This window comes from Pelophylax lessonae, assembly GCF_965119305.1.
Source record: "Pelophylax lessonae genome assembly, chromosome: 4".
Classification (NCBI taxonomy): domain Eukaryota; kingdom Metazoa; phylum Chordata; class Amphibia; order Anura; family Ranidae; genus Pelophylax; species Pelophylax lessonae.
Window position 1 is genome coordinate 263535436 of NC_138771.1, and position 18181 is coordinate 263553616.

Here is an 18181-nt window from a genome sequence, read left to right on the forward strand (position 1 = left end):
CATTACTAATAGAGTAAACCTGTGGGTTGTGCAACTTGGCAACATATGGCAATCCTTACACTCCAAACCTAGAAAAGCAAATGCCTTTGACTAGTGACACTTGAACTCTTGGTATTCTATAGCAGGGGTCTCCGGACTGTGGCCAGGGGGAGTAGAAAATGTCCTGGTGTCAGTGTGAGTAAACAGTATCCCATCTTTGGTATTAGGGGGGAGTAATAAATCCCCCATCATTGGTGTCAGTAAAAGGAATAGAGCCCCATTGTTGGTGCCAGTGGGAGGAATAGTGCCCCATCTTTGGTGTCAGTGGCAGGAACTATGCCGGGCCAGATAAAAGCAAGCAAATGGCCATTTCTGGAACAGTTTGAAGACCACTGTTCTATAGTGTGCTTATCAAACGGTCTATCGCCTAGCCTACAGTAGATTCATGCTGGCTGCCCTGCATTCCCTTTTTGCATTCGTTTTTATGTACAACCCCCAAGAAATTCGTGTCCAGTTGTGATGCACAGTTTTACCATAAACTGGGTCTGGCAGTATGTTATATGAAAGAGAATTACACCTATATAAAATAAGAAATAACCAGTGGTGACAGCTGGAAAGAGAGAACGGCATCAGACACACCTCAACAGATATAGCACTACAAACATCAATGCATTACCATTCCTTCTTCAGTAACATTTTACAAATAAATAGAATTACCTTATCTACCATCAGGAAGTTTTCAATTGTGTCTCCATTTTCGCAAGTGATGTTGCCAGTTTCTTTAACAGCATGTGGTAAAACATTCCTAATTTCTTGAGCAATTATACCTGAAATATAGAAATATTCATTATTTTACACATGGTAGCATTAGTTTTACCTATATGGTTGTAACATACTATTATATAGCTTGATAAACAATGTATTTCTAAACTACTAGACCAGAAAGAGTTTTAAAACACTTGGCTAAATTACAAGGGCAATTCTAGTCCTGTGCTATTAAGTGATTTATTCACTTGCTAGTAGTCAACTTACTCATTTCAACTGCAGATTAAGGGATTGCAAACACAAAATTGATCAGTGGCATGGGATTAAAATCTCTACTGTAGCTTAGCCGATTGACATCCAGCAGTAGGAAGTCAGGCATAAAGCTTACATACAGAAGAAAAATCTGAACTGAACTGTTGTTACTCCAAAGAAACATGCACATTATACACTCATCAATCACCAAAAAACCTTTAGGTTAAAGAATGATAGTTGGGCTATACTTTGTTTATCCTTATTGCACCAGGATCCATCTCTCCACTCGCAAGATTCTCCAAAAAAATAAAATGGTGCAAATGATTTACTATGTCCTAAAGTGGTATTAAACCCAAAACCAAAATTGTAATATATTGCAACTTACCAATCATTAGCAGAGTTGTATAAAGTACTCAAAACCCATACTTGAGTAAAAGTACAAGTGCTCGATCAAAAAGTGACTTGAGTAGAAGTGGAAGTGCTCGATCAAAAAGTGACTTGAGTAGAAGTACTAAAGTATTCAACATCTTTTGTACTTAAGTATTGCAAGTAGTTTTTTTTTTTAAATTTTGCTACTCAAGTACTGAAAGTAAAAGTACCAGTAGTTTTGAAAAAAAATTGCTACTCAAGTACTGAAAGTAAAAGTACAAGTACTGTGTTATGTAGTTATTAAAGAAAGAAGTCAAAAGTTTGAACATCATATCGTTTTTTATTATTTCAAATGCAGCTTTTATTTATACATACAGTAGCATATATTTTCGTATGCGCTTATAATACACATGTTTTGAGCTTCATGAATCCTGCCATCTACTGTTCTGGCAGTGGTAATTTTTATAATAGTAACGAGTAACTATGCAGCACAAAAAAAAAAAATATCGGAGTAGAAGTATTGAAATCATCGAAAAAATGTAGTGAAGTAAAAGTGGAAGTAGGAGGAAAAAATTCTACTCCAGGAAATTACAGATACTGCCTTTCGGTACTTAAGTACAGTAGTGAAGTAGTTCTACTTAGTTACTATACATCTCTAAACATTAGATATAGTAGCTGCACCAATATTTTTTTATGCTTTTATCCCTCTGTTTTCATCTGGTGATCTAGCCAGTAACACACCTCTTGTATTAGAGTGCCCCCACCCTGTATGAATGAGCACAGGGGGCACCTTTGGACAGCAGAATTGTCAGTCGGGGAGGGGGGGAGTTAGACTAGCAGATTTAGATACATTATTAAACTTAAGCCAAACTCCAGCTAGTACTTTATAAACAGTTACAAGAAACCTTTTTTTTTTTTCCTTTTGAAATAAAGTTTTTACATAAATAAATAAAAGCTGATCATTGTAAGCACCTCTTCCAGTGTAAATGGTTTGTCTCATCTTTGTAACTGTTAGAGTGCGCTGGACAGCTTGTTCTTTTGGTAAACAACAGACTTAAAGTGATTTTAAAGTCCCATTTTTGTTTGTTTTTTTTTGCTTAAAAATAATAAATGTATAAGGGTCCATTCACACTAGCGCGACTTGTCAGGCGACTTGGTCGCCTGACAAGTCGCGGTCGGTCGTTCGCTCGCCATTGAATAGTACAGGACCCGTTCTAATAGGAGCGACACAAGTCGCTCCGACTTAGAAAAAGGGTCCTGTACTACTTTGGGGCGACCTGGAGGCGACTTGCATTGACTTCAATTATATGTGCACCGCGACTTCACAGGTCGTCCCACCAAGTCGTGTCGCTCCTGTCTGAATGGGCTCTAATATTTACTTGCTCTCTCCAGTGGTTTTCCACAGAGTGGCCCAAATCCTCCTATTCTCGGGTCCCTCTTCGGTGCTCCTGGCCCCTTCCTCCTGACAAGTGCCCCCACAGCAAAGAGCTTGCTATGGGGGCACCCTAGCCGAGCTGCAGCTCTGTGTGTCCATTCAGACATGGAGCCCCAGCTAGGCCCCGTCCCCTCTCTCTCCTCATTGGCTCACTGATTTTGATTGGCAGCAGCGGGAATCAATGGCACTCCGCTGCTCTCTCAGCCAATGAGAAGGAGAGTCCTGTTCAACATTGTTGGATAGAAATGGTCTCAGGTAAGTATTGGGAGGCTGCTACACACCAAAGGTTTTATATCTTAATGCACAGAATGCATTAAGATAAAAAAACTTCCGTCTTTACAACCACTTTAATGGTCAGATCACCAGGTAAAAACAAAGGAAAGAAAGGCAAAAAGAAAATGAATGCAGCCATCCCATCTATGAAATGGTAAGCTGCAATATAATACATGTTTACTTTCGGGATTATTACCACCTTAATTTGCTGGTGCCAGAGGTGTTTGTGTCATCCCTAGCATGTTTGGGGTGCCATGCGTGTTGTGGCTGCCTCTGGGCCTAGATGGTACACACAGCATTCTTTGAATGGCCAAGAGGAAAGGGGGTGGCTGCAGCTCTCGTTTCCACAGTGGGCCAGAACAACAGCAGATGTTGTAATATCTGACATGAAAAAAAGTATACATTTTATAGTACAGAGCAACAATCCAGATTTGGCATACATCCCAGAAGTAGTAACTTTTTTTCTTTTTTCTTTTTTTTTTTTACACACCAGAAATTAAAAAAAAAAAGGCTGCCTGAAGTTCAGCTTTAGGGAGAAGCAAAGTTCTCAAATACCTGTTTCATGAAGTGAATCTATTCCCATAGCTGTTGCGAATTCAGGTTTATAGTCATACTCCACCAGCCTCATCCGAGCTATCCTTCTGAGCTGTTCCACTGTATCAACCTGAATAAGAAAAAAATATATACTTATTTCAGAGTATATATAGATGATCCTGCATATAGTTCAAGGTTCCAAAAATGTATTTATCCATACTAAGGCATATGATTAAGACCCTTTTTAGGGTGCTTAAGCATGTTAATGCGTGCAGGCTTTGAATTCATGGATTTTTAAATAGTAACACAATCTGCATTTGTACTAGCTGTCGTGTTGCCTGGACATCAACTTTTAGACTGGGGCAGCACTGTTAGGCCTCATTGACACATGATTTTTAGTCACAGCTCCCGCACAATTACAGATTATTTCTGCAGCTGGATTCACAGGTGGGTTTGAACAGTAACGGCTGCTCAGCCTGTATGAAGCAGTGACAGACTGACATCAGCCACAGCTGACTGTAGGTGTTTGAATGTAAATCGCACATGGAGGGACTACCTGCGGTTAGGGAAAGATTGCCCTGGACACAAACAGCTTGTGTTCAGGGACAATCATCTGTCCCTAAGGCCCCTTTCACACAGGCGGACCATTCAGATCCATCTGTCCGTTTTTTTTGCGGATCTGAACGGATGCCCCATGCATCTCCATGGGCCATCGGATGTCAGCGGAGACATGTCCGCTGACATCCAATCTGATCCGATCCCTATAATCTGGACGGATGGAAACCCTATTTTCCATCCGTTCAGCGGATTGGATCGGATGAGAACGGACAGACGGTCAGTTCTCATCCGATTCCCCCATAGAGAACAGCGGGGACCTGACAGCTCTGTCTCCGCACACAGTGCAGAGACAGAGCTGCCATCCGCCTGCTCAGCGCTGAGAAAATGGAGTCCGCCGACAGACCGCCAGGTGTGAAAGGGGCCTAACTGCAAGTAATCACTCCATGTGTGATTACATCTGAACACCTGTGAATCCAGCTGCAGCCACTCTGAAAAAAGCCAGGTGTGAATGAGGTGCATAATTAAAAAAAAGAAACAAAGCTATGTTGCCTCGACTGGAGTGGATAAGACTGCATTCACACTGAAGCGGCACGACTTCTGCATGACTTCAGGGGCGACTTGTGAAGTCCCGTGCACCGCGACTTCGGCACGACTTGCACGGACTTCATAAAATGAATGTCTATGCAAGTCGTTCCGAGGTCGCCCCGAAGTAGTACAGGACCCTTTTTCTAAGTCGGAGCGACTTGTGTCGCTCCTATTAGAACGGGTCCTGTACCAGTCAATGGACCGCGAGGGACCGAGACTTGTCAGGCTGACAAGTCACCTGACAAGTCGCGGTAGTGTGAATGGAGCCTAAGAGTAAATGGTCAATACATTGTTTCACTTTTGAAAGGGATGCCTGGAGAATATTTGGGCAAGTAAAACAATCCTAAACTACAGAGTTGTGCGTTTCTTTTGATGCACACAATATGGGGGACACAGATTTATTTCCTGAATGCAAGGCTGACTCCATAGGATGCTGCAAGTACGTATAAGAGGAAACCTGGGAACAGTATTCATGGCACCAGCAGAACATATTAAAAGATAAAAAAGCTGCATACTCAGTAAGTTATCAAATCATCTAATGAATTTGATGAACATAAAAGGGTTTAATATCACTTTAACATGATTAACTGCAGTACTCCTAATTTCCATTATTGACATCCAGAGCTGCCAGTTACACACCTTCACTATGATCTACCTGTAATAATTCTCAAACCTAAAGACTACAGGAAATCTCCCCCATACAAGCACTGTAACCAGCTACAGTTTTGCATAGATTAAAATTTCTTCAATTCTGGAGAATTCAATAACTCATTGTATCGGTGCCAAGATTACACCAATATAGAAAATTTATTTTTAGCACAGTTTGGGGACAATCCATATATAGCCTTGTTCCTGTGTGTCCTAAGAAGGCCACTTGTCATGTCACTGTATTTGGTTTTGTTCTACAGTAATGAAAGGCATAGCAGTTTCTTGGGGCTCACCTCCTGGATGTTCCTCTTTGCTCGACTGTCAGATGGATGCATGACCGTCCCCATCACTTTCACATTGCCACAAACCACCAATGCTTCATCAGGTGTGTCTGTGTTAATTCCTACCCGACCATGGGACACCACCGTCTCTGGGACATGCCCTCGTTGCCACAGAACATCATTATCATTCTCAAACTGCCCAGGGTTCGATGCCTATGAAAAGTTAAGGTCAGAGGTACAATATTATCAAACACTTCCAGGAACATCTGCCTTCACAGGGAAAAAATATGTCCACACTGAATATGTTACCTGTATTACATTTATTATAGACAAACATTATTCTAAAAAAATGTTTTAAAGTAAACAGGATTTTTGACTTACCACAAAATCCTTTTCTTGGAGTTCATTAAGGGACACAAGTTAGAAGTAATTCTGAGACACTGGGATGCCCAAAGCAGTCCAACTGAGGGGTTGGCAACACAGCAAACAAAACACTAACAGGCCCACAAGTAAATTAGAGGTAACAAAGGGAGCTCAATAATGCTTACAGGGCTGCCTGAAGAACTGAAGTCGGCATCAGTTAAGGCCTGAATATTCACTTGGTAAAACCTAACGAACATGTGAACAGAAGAAAGTTTGGCACCGGATTTGATTTATCCTTGCAAATCAGAGAAAAAGTTTCCTGATGCTGTCCAATGAAGCATTACGGCTTAGTTTACACTTGTGGGTTCAGTGGAAAACAAATGTGGCTGAGAAGCATTTTAATGCCCTTAACCACTTCCCCTAAGCTGCAAAGGCACAGGTACATACAAAAAAAATGATTACTACTGTCGCGTTTGGAGGGCAGTACCCCCTGCTGAATGTGACTCGTTAAAGCAAATGCAGCCACACCACAGTCACCTTGCAGCCATGCACAATACATGCAGTTGCATTGTGGTGGTGCAGGCTTTTTGGAATTAAAACAGGTGGTGAGGAGGTGATATAAGGCCTCCTCACCACCTGTCAAGCACCCTCTGAAGGGCGGATAATTCTTCTGAAATGTAAATGAGCCGTAACTGGTCTAGTGGAGCACAATTTGACAGGAAAGAGAGGAACCCTGTCCTTGAGTCTATAGGCTTGACTGATGAGCTCACAAATCCAACTAGTGGTGGTGGAACAAGAAGCAGAATGTCCCTTACAGAAATTCTCAAGAATGATGAAAAGAATGTCCTGGTTAAGGTGAAAGGAAGAACCCCCCATTGGAAGAAAAGATGCCTGAAGCCTCAAGACAGCCCTGACTCTTTGTAGCACAAGAGAGCGTGCATGGCAGGTTAAGTCAGAAACTCAGAACCAGGATGAGATCCTATGAAGTCACTGGAGGATGTATAGGGGGGCAACATAGGTGACACCCTGTACTAAGGTTTTTAGTAAGGAGTGAGGGGCAAGTGGTCTCTAAAAGATAATTGCCAGGTCTGAAATGTGACCCCTGATTCTACTTTAGACCAGACTGGAGAAAAGACAGGGTGGGTCCTATAGAGCACTTCCCAATATGGAAGCTCCTTGCCTTTCGCCATGAGAAATATGCTTTCCAGGTGCAATGGCAAACTTCAAAAGTTATTTTCTTGGATTTGAGAAGCATAGAAAAAACAGAATATGGTAAGCCTACATCATTTAGGACCTGGGCTTTAACAGCTAGGCCATTAAATCCAGTGACCGAAAACGAATGACCTGAGAGATACCATCAGGAGTTCTCCAGGATTCTGATATGGTCTGAGTACCACATCTGCCAAGGCCAGTTTGGTACAATGAGTATCACAGGAATGCCCTCCAGCTCAATCCTGCGGAGCATAGGAGAAAGGCATTTCAGACAAAGAAAAGCATAGCTCAGGTTGGACAAATGCCACCAAGTCACAAGAGCATCCACTGCCCTGAGTACAGGATTCCTGGGCCTAGAGACAAACTTGCTCAGATTATTGCTGAACCTGGAAGGTAGGAGGTCCACATCCAATGTTATTTACCTGCAACAAAGTTCATGAAACACATTTGTGTGAAAAGAACATTCTTCTCAACCAAATCCCTTGCACCAAGAGGGTATCAAGGTCTCCTCCCTGATCAATCAGGCTGGCATCTGTCATGAGAATCTTTTAAAACTAGTGGGAGTAAGAATTTCCCCAACTTCAGGTCTGTAATCATGAACCACTAGCCAAAACCATAATCAACTTGGGCTGATTTGCACATTTGTGCTCCACACAACAAGAATGTTGAGTTACTATGGTCTGGAATGGAATTAGTATACAGAACAAACTGCCTCAAAGGAGGTGACCATTAAGCCCAGAAAAGTCTTGCAGAGAGTGGGGTGTTTCCTGGACTGTAGAATCAGAACATGTGAGTGCAGATTAAGGGGCTTTTCCTGTGGAAGAAAAACCCTGCATAGAGCAGTATTCAGGACGAAGTCTAGATATTCTAAGAGGTAAGTTGGCTCCAGTGCTGACTTCTCTAGGTTCAGGATCGGTGCAAACCTCTGCAAAGCTTGAACAGTTTTCCAAATACAGTCTGTGATGACTGTTCCCACAGTAGAAGGTCCCACTAAAGCAGGGGTGTCAACTCTATTTCATTGCGGGCCGCATCAACATTACAGTCGCATTCAGAGGGCTGGTTCTATCTGTAGCCTACCACCATCAGAAGTCAAGAGTCCCCCACTATCCTTACATGACAGTGCACCCACCTTACCATTTCCTTCTGATGGGAAGAAGCTGGGGGTGTAGCTGGGAAGCAGAAAGTGCAGGGTCCAGAGGAGGACCAGAGGAGGGCTGGAGTCATCTACTGGAGTTTGTTGAATGCTGAGACCAGTGGAGACGGAGACAAGGGGGTTCTGTGGCTGCACAGAGAGGTGCAGTATCTGTAGGAGGAGTTATTTCCTCCTCTCTGCTGCTAACTGCGGCTTACCCAAATTGTTGGTAAAATATAAAAGATGAGATTGCATCAAATAAATAGATACCAAATTTATATCAAACCAAAAAACAAAGGGCCAATACAGTAGCTATTCTAATGACACATGGTTGGGTTATCATAGAATAATTTTATTAAGTTTTTGCATTTATTCTTAAAAAATTCCTCCAGATTAAAAATAGGGTATACAAACCCCCAGCCACAAAGAAATCACATTAAAAACAGATACAAAAGGTGCATACATTTGTGAATGTCTATCAAGAAAACACACAACACCTAACACAAATGACAACAATTGCTCGATGCCAAGCCATTTCAACACACCAGGCTATACCACGCCGTAAAATGTATTAAGCTAATAGGTTATATCTATGGTAATGTAGCACTGCCCCCTTGAGGACTGCTGGAATTCACACTTATGGCTCCCCCTTGGTAACCATTAGCAACCTTACTGTAAAAGTCTCTCACTTTCCTTACTGGCTCATTCAATAAACAGTCCAGGAGTATGTAGTTGTTTTTGTGTTTTATTGATAAATTAGGGATGGGAGAAGGGAATAGTGGGATACTCCAAATTAACTATGCACAAGATTTGAGGACTTCTATCTCTTGGTACAGCCAAGCTGTTGATTCACCTTGTCACTGAGGTGAATTTAGCTTTAAATCTCTTTCCCAGGTGACTTGATGAACTAAGTTTATCTTCAGGACCCTCTCCTTAGTATCCTCTTTCTTGCTTGCTGACACCCGTCCACTGACTATCCTACTCCTGGGGTGGCCCTCCTCAGGTCAGGCCCCTTGACACGATCCCCTGTACTCACGATACTGTTTTTCCAGGGTCTACAGTGTCTCCCCCTCAGTCAGCTCTCCTGGACCTCTGGGTTCAGCTCCATTCCTCTGGCCCTCAGAATGACCTTCTGAGGCCACATGCCACTGCTACAGAGGAGGAGGCAGCTGCCACCCTCCCTCCGGGACTCTCCAGCCATAGACCTCGCAGCACATGTGCTCCCGGCTTTTTTACAATATCGCAGAATGCACCGAGGCGACCTGCCCCTGCCAATCACCAGAACAGTACCACAGCCTATGCATCCATTTCTCTGGTTACCTCCCACTGTCCAACATGCCTCCCTATTGGACCAGTGTGAAACACTCTCTAGCTATAATGAATCACATACTGAGCACAATGAGCAGACCTCACTATCAGATCCTGCTCTCCAAAAAGCAAAGGGCAATATAGATTCTGCCTCTGATAGGCAGACAGAGCCAAAAACCATAGTCTCTCACTAACACCTACCTAGGAGGGTGCTACAGTAATAACCCCTGTGTATAAAGCTCCTTGGGTGCTCGAGCTGGGAAGGGTCTAAATGATGTTCAATTCTTCAAAATGGATTTCAGTATTGAGTCCTAACGATCAAACCTCCTTGTAGATCGGTTAAGGGGAAATATGAATATTTTCATGGTACATAAACATGTCCAAAGACTGTTAATTTACATCCCATTTTCATGTTTTTCTCATTTTTATGAATCATGCATCCAAATACTAAACAGAATTTACAGTAAGTACTGTTGATATAGGCAATAGGATATAGGTAATTGTGTTGTTTACCGTTATCATTGAAAGTGAAAGTCAAAGAAAATTCTGAGTTGTCCCCAGAAAAGAAATAGAGGAGGGATGGTCTAATGCGGACACTAGTTCTGGTGACCTGGGGGTCACCAAGGAATTCCCCTAATTTGCAGAGATCTCTTCCCACTTCCTGTTTGGCTATGGGACAGGAAGTGAAGGGAAATCTCCAAAATTGGACAGAGATGGTGAAAAAAAAATCTGACAGGGGTTATAATCCTCCCTTGCTCTACCCAAAATGAAAAGAAAATGTTGCCTATAAGTATACTTTAAAGTAGAACTAAAAGCAAACTACCCCCCCCCCCCGCCCCGAATAAAGCAAATAGTGGTAAAACCCCTGTAAACAGTGATACTCAAACCATATATCATTGCACAAATATAAATCCAAATAAGTAAATCTCCAGCACAATTAGAATATGTAAAAAATTATACCGTAGTACCGTAACACAATTTTTATTCTTATAAATGACAAATAAACACATACAAAACCAAAGTAATAAGAACGCCAATACTCCTTCCTGGTGGTGGATGCTGCTTCCGCTTCCTGCGTTCCAACCGCCGGATGTGACGTTGTGACGTGCGGGCAACGGCTTGACGCATTTCGCTCCAGCCAATCAGATCGTTATCAAAAGCAAGATTGCTTTTGTGAGAATACAAATTGTGTTACGGTACTTCACTAAGGAGATATCTTTTTTTATGCTTCTGGGGTGAATCGATTGGGAGACCATCTTGATAATCCTCAGCCACATAGGTATAACGATCTCAACTGCAATTGAAGTGTGCAAAAACCTCCACCATCTCTAAAGGCTTTGAAAGGCGCTTCCCCCTCCTATATTGGGTGAGTGGGGAACTGAGAGGGGAGCACTGAGTGGAAGGATCTGAGCACAGAGCACTTTTAAAAAGTCACTGTAGAATATAAGAAGCACTTTTCTTGCACTGAGCACTTTTTTCTATAACAGACTGCTGATTATAGACTATATATCATTTTTTACATATTCTAATTGTGCTGGAGATTTACTTATTTGAATTTATATTTGTGCAATGATATATGGTTTGAGTATCACTGTTTACATATCACTTATGCACTTTATTACAATCACATGGTACACTAAAATATTTTATAATTTTAAGAGCAGCGCAGACACATGTTTTATATAATTTATTTATTCTTTAACAACTGTTGGTGTAAGATTCCAGCCATATACTGAATTGTCTGCTAGGAGTCAACTTATAGACAGGCACTGAAAGAAGGAGTAGAAAAGAGGTGTCATTCTGAAGTGCTTCAAAGTATTGTGGTACTGCAACAATTAGATGGAAATCTTTGGGCTTAGGGCATGGGGTAAAGCCCCGTACACACAGGCCGAATGTCAGGCAGTATCGGTCAGTTTAATAGAGACTGGCCGACGTTCGGTGGGTTTCTGTCAAAGGGACATGACCGAAAATTGGCGAGATCACTGGCTGGAGGTGGGGGGGGGGGGGGGTCGTCCCCCTGTCAGAACCCAATAGCACAGCAGGGGAGATCGCTGCACTACCATCGCTTGGTTATTAGAGCAGCTCCTCATGAGCGGTCTGTTCTTTTTCATTGAGCCCCGCTGGGTTAAATGAAAAAAAAAACTAGTAGTGTGTACTAGCCTTTAGTATAATATACATCATTACGCTAACCTTGTCCTCAACTAGGCATCTAATGTTCCTGTGTTTCTCTTTGTGTGTACCAATTTTATTTTTGAAAGGATAGGTTTCTAATATAAAAGATTGTTTAATGAATCTACATGATAATAAGCTGGTCTTCTTTTATATAACAAAATGCATTGATGATAAAGATCATTTTACTAATGAAGCTGTTCTTTATGCTCATGCAGCCTAGTCCAGACAACCCTGATCTGGCCTGTTTTGTTATCTTTGATCTGTCTCTGGTCTTTCAAGTTCAAGACTGAAAGAGGAATAATGAAATACAATTTTTTTAATTCTGTCTAGCAGCTGTAAACGTTGTTACAAATCTGAACGATGTTTACTGGACATGTGCTGATAAAGCCAACTCTATATGAAGAAGTTGTAGGATGTGCTCAGAGAATGGGTAGCAAATTTTCACCAGCTACATTTTTGTTGTCACTTGAACTGATATAGTATATAATAATATTCCACAGAAAAGAGATATTAACCATGGACTAGCAGCCATCACACACATAATGAGGCAGGACATATAAATGTCAAGATCAATAGAGATTTTTGATTGTAATACTTCAGGGTTCCGTTAAGAACCACCCCTATTCTATTAGGGCAGCTATAAGAAATCAATAAAAGCTGCTGACAGCACTGCGATATGTATGAAGGATTTCAGTCTGTGTCTTGATGATGCAGAGAAGGAGGCAAGTTTGCATCCCTTTGGCTTAAAGGGGTTGTAAACCTCCGACATGAAATATGAACAAAGCATATACAGTGAGGGTATTTGATCCCCTGCTGATTTTGTAGATTTACCTACTGACAAAGAAATGATCAGTCTATAGTTTTAATGGTAGGTTTATTTTAACAGTGAGAGACAGAATAACAACAAAAATATCCAGAAAAATGAATTTCAAAAAAGTTATAAATTGATTTGCATTTCAGAAGTATTTGATCCCCTATCAATCAGCAAGATTTCTAGCACCCAGGTGTCTTCTATACAAGTAACGAGCTGAGATTAGGAGCACGCTCTTTAACCACTTAAGCCCCGGAGGATTTGGCTGCTAAACGACCAGAGGGTATTTTGCGATTCGGCACTGCGTGACTTTAACGGACAATTGCGCGGTCGTGCGACGCTGTACCTAAACGAATTTGGCGTCCTTTTTTTCCCACAAACAGAGCTTTCTTTTGGTGGTATTTGATCACCTGTGCGATTTTTTGATCACGTGCTATAAACAAAAAAAGAGCGTCAATTTTGCAAAAATAGCAATATTTTTCCCTTTTTTTTATATGAAATTCCCCCCAAAAAAAATGTAAAAATCAAAATTTTTTAATATTTTCGGCCAATTTGTTTTATGCTACCTATGTTTGGTAAAAAAAATCGCAAAAAGCGTATTTTGATTGGTTTGCGCAAAAGTTATTGCGTTTACTAACAAAGGGAAAGATTTTTGTCATTTTTGTTGTTTTTTTTTTTAACGCGTAATGGCGGCGATCTGCGATTTTTTTTGCGGTACTGCGACATTGCGGCGGAAAGATCGGACCCTTGACTGACATTTTTGACACTTTTGGGGTTACCAGTGACATTTCTACAGTAATCAGTGCTATATATATGCACTGTTACTGTAAAAATACACTGGTAGTGAAGGGGTTAACTTTATTTGAGAGGGAGGGGCTGTGTGTGTCCCTAGGGGCGTGATTCTAACTGTGATTGGCTGTGGCTTCAACTGTATGCAGAGTGATCAATGGATCTACATAGTAGATCCATGTGATCAGCTCTCATACAGAGAGGAGAATGACAGGCAGCTTGTTTACACAAGCTGCCTGACTTTCTCCCTCTCCCCCGCCGATCGCAGAGTGGCCGGCGGCGATCGGGTCCGCCGGTCACACGCGCGGGGGGGTCCGTGACCACGCGGGAGCGGGAGCGCGCCTCCGGCGGCGCGCGCTCGCTCCCTAAACCCTCACAGGCGAGCGACGTAGACCTACGTCACTTTGCCTGTGAGGGGCTGACCGCCGCCGTAGATAGTCGTGCGGCGGTCGGCAAGTGGTTAAGGGAGTGCTCCTAATCTCAGCTTGTTACCTGTATAAAAGACACCTGTCCACAGAAGCAATCAATCAATCAATCAATCAGATCCAAATCTCTCCACCATGGCCAAGACCAAAGAGCTGTCCAAGGATGACAAGGACAAGATTGTAGACCTACACAAGGCTGAAATGGGCTACAAAACCATCGCCAAGCAGCTTGCTGAGAAGGTGACAACAGTTGGTGCAAGTATTCGCAAACAGAAGAAAAACATAATAACTATCAATCTCCCTCAGACTGGGGCTCCATGCAAGACCTCAATTGCGGAGTTTCAATCATCATAAGAATAATAAGGAATCAGCCCAGAACTACAGGGGAGAATCTTGTCGATGATCTCAAGGCAGCTGGGGCTATAGTCACCAAGAAAACAATTCATAACACACTACGCCGTAAAGGACTTAAATCCTGCAGCACCCGCAAGGTCCCACTGCTCAAGAAAGCACATGTACAGGACCTTCTGAAGTTTACTAATGAACATCTGAATGATTCAGAGGAGAACTGGGTGAAAGAGTTGTGGGCAGATGAGACATAAATAAGGCTCTTTGGCATCAGCTCAACTTGCCGTGTTTGGAGGAGTAGGAATGCTGCCTATGACCCCCCCCACCGTCAAACATGGAGGTAGAACGTTATGCTTTGGGGTTATTTTACTGCTACGGGGACAGGACACCTTTACTGCATCAAAGGGAGGATGGACAGGGCCATGTACGGTCAAATCTTGGGTAAGAGCCTCCTTCTCTCAGCTGGGGCATTGAAAACGGGTCGTGGATGGGTATTCCAGCATGACAATGACTCAAAACATATGGCCAAGGCAACAAAGGAGCGGCAAAGAAGAAGCACATTAAGGTCCTGGAGTGGCCTTGCCAGTCCCCAGATCTTAATCCTTTAGCAAATATGTGGAGGGAGCTGAAGGTTCGAGTTACCAAATGTCAGCTTAAAACCTTAATGACTCGGAGAGGATATGCAAAGAGGAGTGGTGACAAAATCCCTCCTGAGATGGTGTGCAAACCTGGTGGCCAACTACAAGAAATGTCTGACCTATGTGATTGCCAACAAGGTTTTTGCCACCAAGTACAAAGTCATGTTTCGCGAATGGGTCAAATACTTATTTCACTCATAAAAATGCAAATCAATTAATAACTTTTTTGAAATGCGTTTTTCTGGATATTTTTGTTGTTATTCTATCTCTCACTGTTAAAATAAACCTACCATTAAAATTATAGACTGATCATTTCTTTGTAAGTGGGCAAACATACAAAATCAGCAGGGGATCAAATACTTTTTTTTTTTCACTCACTGTATAGTGTGTACTTGTCCCAATTAAGAGCACTAAATGTCATTTCTTTCTGCTGCTTCGTGCTTCTTCTCTCAGCATAAGTAATTTCTAACAAGTTTTCCTGACACCAAGAGAGAAAAGGTGACAGTGGAGGGACCTCCAGCAGATAGACAGCCTCAACTCTTTTCTTGTGTGCTGTTTGAAGGGGGGGGGGTGTCGCTTCCCTCCAATCAGCTCTCAGAGCTCCCCTAACTGAACTTTACTGAGTGTAATTTCAGCTCTCTGTCCCCTTCTTTTCTGACAGCTCAGACAAGCTTTATAAATTCTGGATTTTTGATCGGATGTGGAGAAGAGAATACTGCAGATAAACTTGTGCAAATTATGTAGGAGGATTTGATTGATCTCTTGAGTATGTTACAAACATTACTTGGGTATGTTTAAGGGTTTATAACCACTTTAAAGATAATGAGGAAAATCTGCCACATTCCCTCAAGGTCCCCCTTCAGATCATCAGGATGAAGCCCAGAGTTCCTGATCAAAGCAGGATACAGTGCTCAACTAAGGGTATTCTTAGGCAATTCTAGTCAGGTATATAGGTCCCATTCTGCCCTTGGGGTGCAAACATTTAATTAAAGGTTATAAAAGAAAAATAAATATAACTTTATACAGAACTGAGTTTGAGCACATATCTGGTAAATAAATTGAAAACTCTTAGCTCAAAGACCCCTGGGACATGTTCCCTATCTGCAGCCTTTGTAGTTTTGGTATATGTTAATTATACAGTAACTCACTGTTTCCCATAGCTTATCAATACTTGAATTCCTTTCCCTCACCTCCTGTCCTATTTGTGAGTTAAAAAGGTGATCCATGCTGGATCATGATAAAGGTGTAAAGCGTCATTCGCAGAGGCATTTGTGACAGTAATGAGGTCTGGGTACCCCCAGAAACAATCTTTATACTGTTTAAATTCAACCGTCTGCAACACACGTTAATTTTAGCTCTACAGATTTTGGCATTACATATATAACCTTCACATGTATTTCATTAATGTTTCTTAGCAGAGAACATAAAGCCTGTCAGTATCACAAATTCCACTGAAACAGGGAAGCAGGGCCTTAGGTTAGCTAATGGGATCTTGCAGATTTGCTCATATAGGTTATAGTCTGCCATAAATGACTAATGGCTACTCTAAAAGATGTGTGTTGAACATTTTAGTTATTGACACACTCCAGACCAGATAAATACATCTGTTAGCTGGTATCAGGTGTGTAATAAAACCTCTGGTAGTAATTGACCATCATAAAGCATTTTAGACCAATACACGGTTAGGACTGGCTTTCTGTGACCGTAAGCTGCCCTTTTGTAACAGTATACACAATTTTCATAACTCTGGCTATAATGGAGATATCTTTAGAGAACACATCTAAGCTACTATATTATTATGAAGCCTTCATTAACTAGGGACTTAATTCTGTGTAATAATAGGTTGATTGCCTGAATGTACAATATGGTAATCCCGAAATATGGGTATAATTAGGAAATTTACATTGTGGGAGGGTCTGTTGTAATATTATAAAAACTTTCAGCACTACTTCTCCCACCCCTTAACCCTTGTGATTGGGTGAGGGGAGGACTAGAGGTTGCAACCTCTAGAAGGTTCAAAAAACTTCTTCAGCAATCTGGAGCTCTCTTTTACCATTGAAACAAATATTATCTGCCAAGACAGAGTCCTTTTTTTTAGAATCAGATTGGACCCATTGCATGCCTATTGGCTGAACTTTGCCAAAACTTGAAGAGCCCATGACTTTAGGTACCTTTTTCTGTAAACATTGATCTACATTCTTTTTTCTTTTCTTTTTTTTTTTTTTAATGATATTTAAAAATGTTTTAATTTATTTCTAATGCGCCAAGGCAAAACTTGGTGTCTCAAAGAGCGCTTGGTGCAAAACTGGAATCCCTGACTCTTTGAAGAGCGCTAGTATATTGTAAATTTCTGAACTACAGTATATGTGTGTGTTGTGACAGTATTACAGTTATGTCCTAAAAGTCAAAATTGTTACAGTAGATATTTTGTACAGTTCTTATTTCTAATAAAACATGGGGTGGCAGTTGCTTGGATGTGTAATAGGTTACCACCAGCGTAGTTAGTCAATCCCAGTGCCTATATCTCTCAGTCTGATGGCACTTATATTGTGGTCCTGTGAAATGGCTAGCCTTTGTGAGAGTGTAATCATCATATATTCAGTGTAGTCTGAGTTTATCCCACGGTCATCACATATTGATGGCAGTATGATGGTGAGATTTGACAATGCTGTTGTCACAGCATTCTTTCTCAGGGATAGCAAGCAGGTGTCAACATACAAGCACATAATTTAGCTACGGATTTTCTCTCTCTCCAGCACTGGTTAGATTCTCTTCCAGTTTATTACAGGTACTTACATAGCGCTGTCAAATTACGCAGCGCTTTACAAATATATATTGTACATTCACATCAGCCCTTACCTCAAGGCAGGGTCATATTTAGAACCTTCAGGGCCCCGGTGCAAAAAACTATGAAGGGCCCCTGACTCGAGCCCAGAGCCCTTCCCTTCGAGCCTCTATTCCCATTGCGCGGCTCTTTATTATGGTCCCCCAGTGGAACCCTTTCACATGTTTTGCAGAGGGCCCCTTTCCTGCCCTCACAATACAATCTTCCTTTACATCGAAGTTCCCAGAGCCCCGTTTACATCAGAGTTCCCCTTTACAGTACATCATAGTCTGCAGGGTTTGCCTTACAGTGCAAGGGGAAACTCTGAAAACCCTGTTGTAAAGGGGAACTCTGCAGAACCTGATGTAAAGGGGATCTTTGCAGACTCTGATGTAAAGAGGAACTTTGCAGACCCTTATGTAAAGAGGAACTCTGAAGACCCTTATGTAAAAGAGAACTTTGCAGACCCTGACGTAAAGC

At 41.8% G+C, this 18181-nt stretch overlaps 1 protein-coding gene across 1 annotated transcript in view; it reads right to left on the bottom strand.

The window, feature by feature from the left end:
* The window catches only part of MYRFL (myelin regulatory factor like), a gene marked incomplete at its 5' end in the record, with an annotated part of 192143 nt that overhangs the window by 87430 nt on the left and 86532 nt on the right, over nucleotides 1–18181 (bottom strand). The window contains 3 exons of the mRNA XM_082256200.1: nucleotides 697–806; nucleotides 3629–3737; nucleotides 5692–5892. Of these exons, the coding sequence (XP_082112326.1) occupies nucleotides 697–806; nucleotides 3629–3737; nucleotides 5692–5892 (420 nt within the window). The remainder of the gene's footprint in view (nucleotides 1–696; nucleotides 807–3628; nucleotides 3738–5691; nucleotides 5893–18181) is intronic.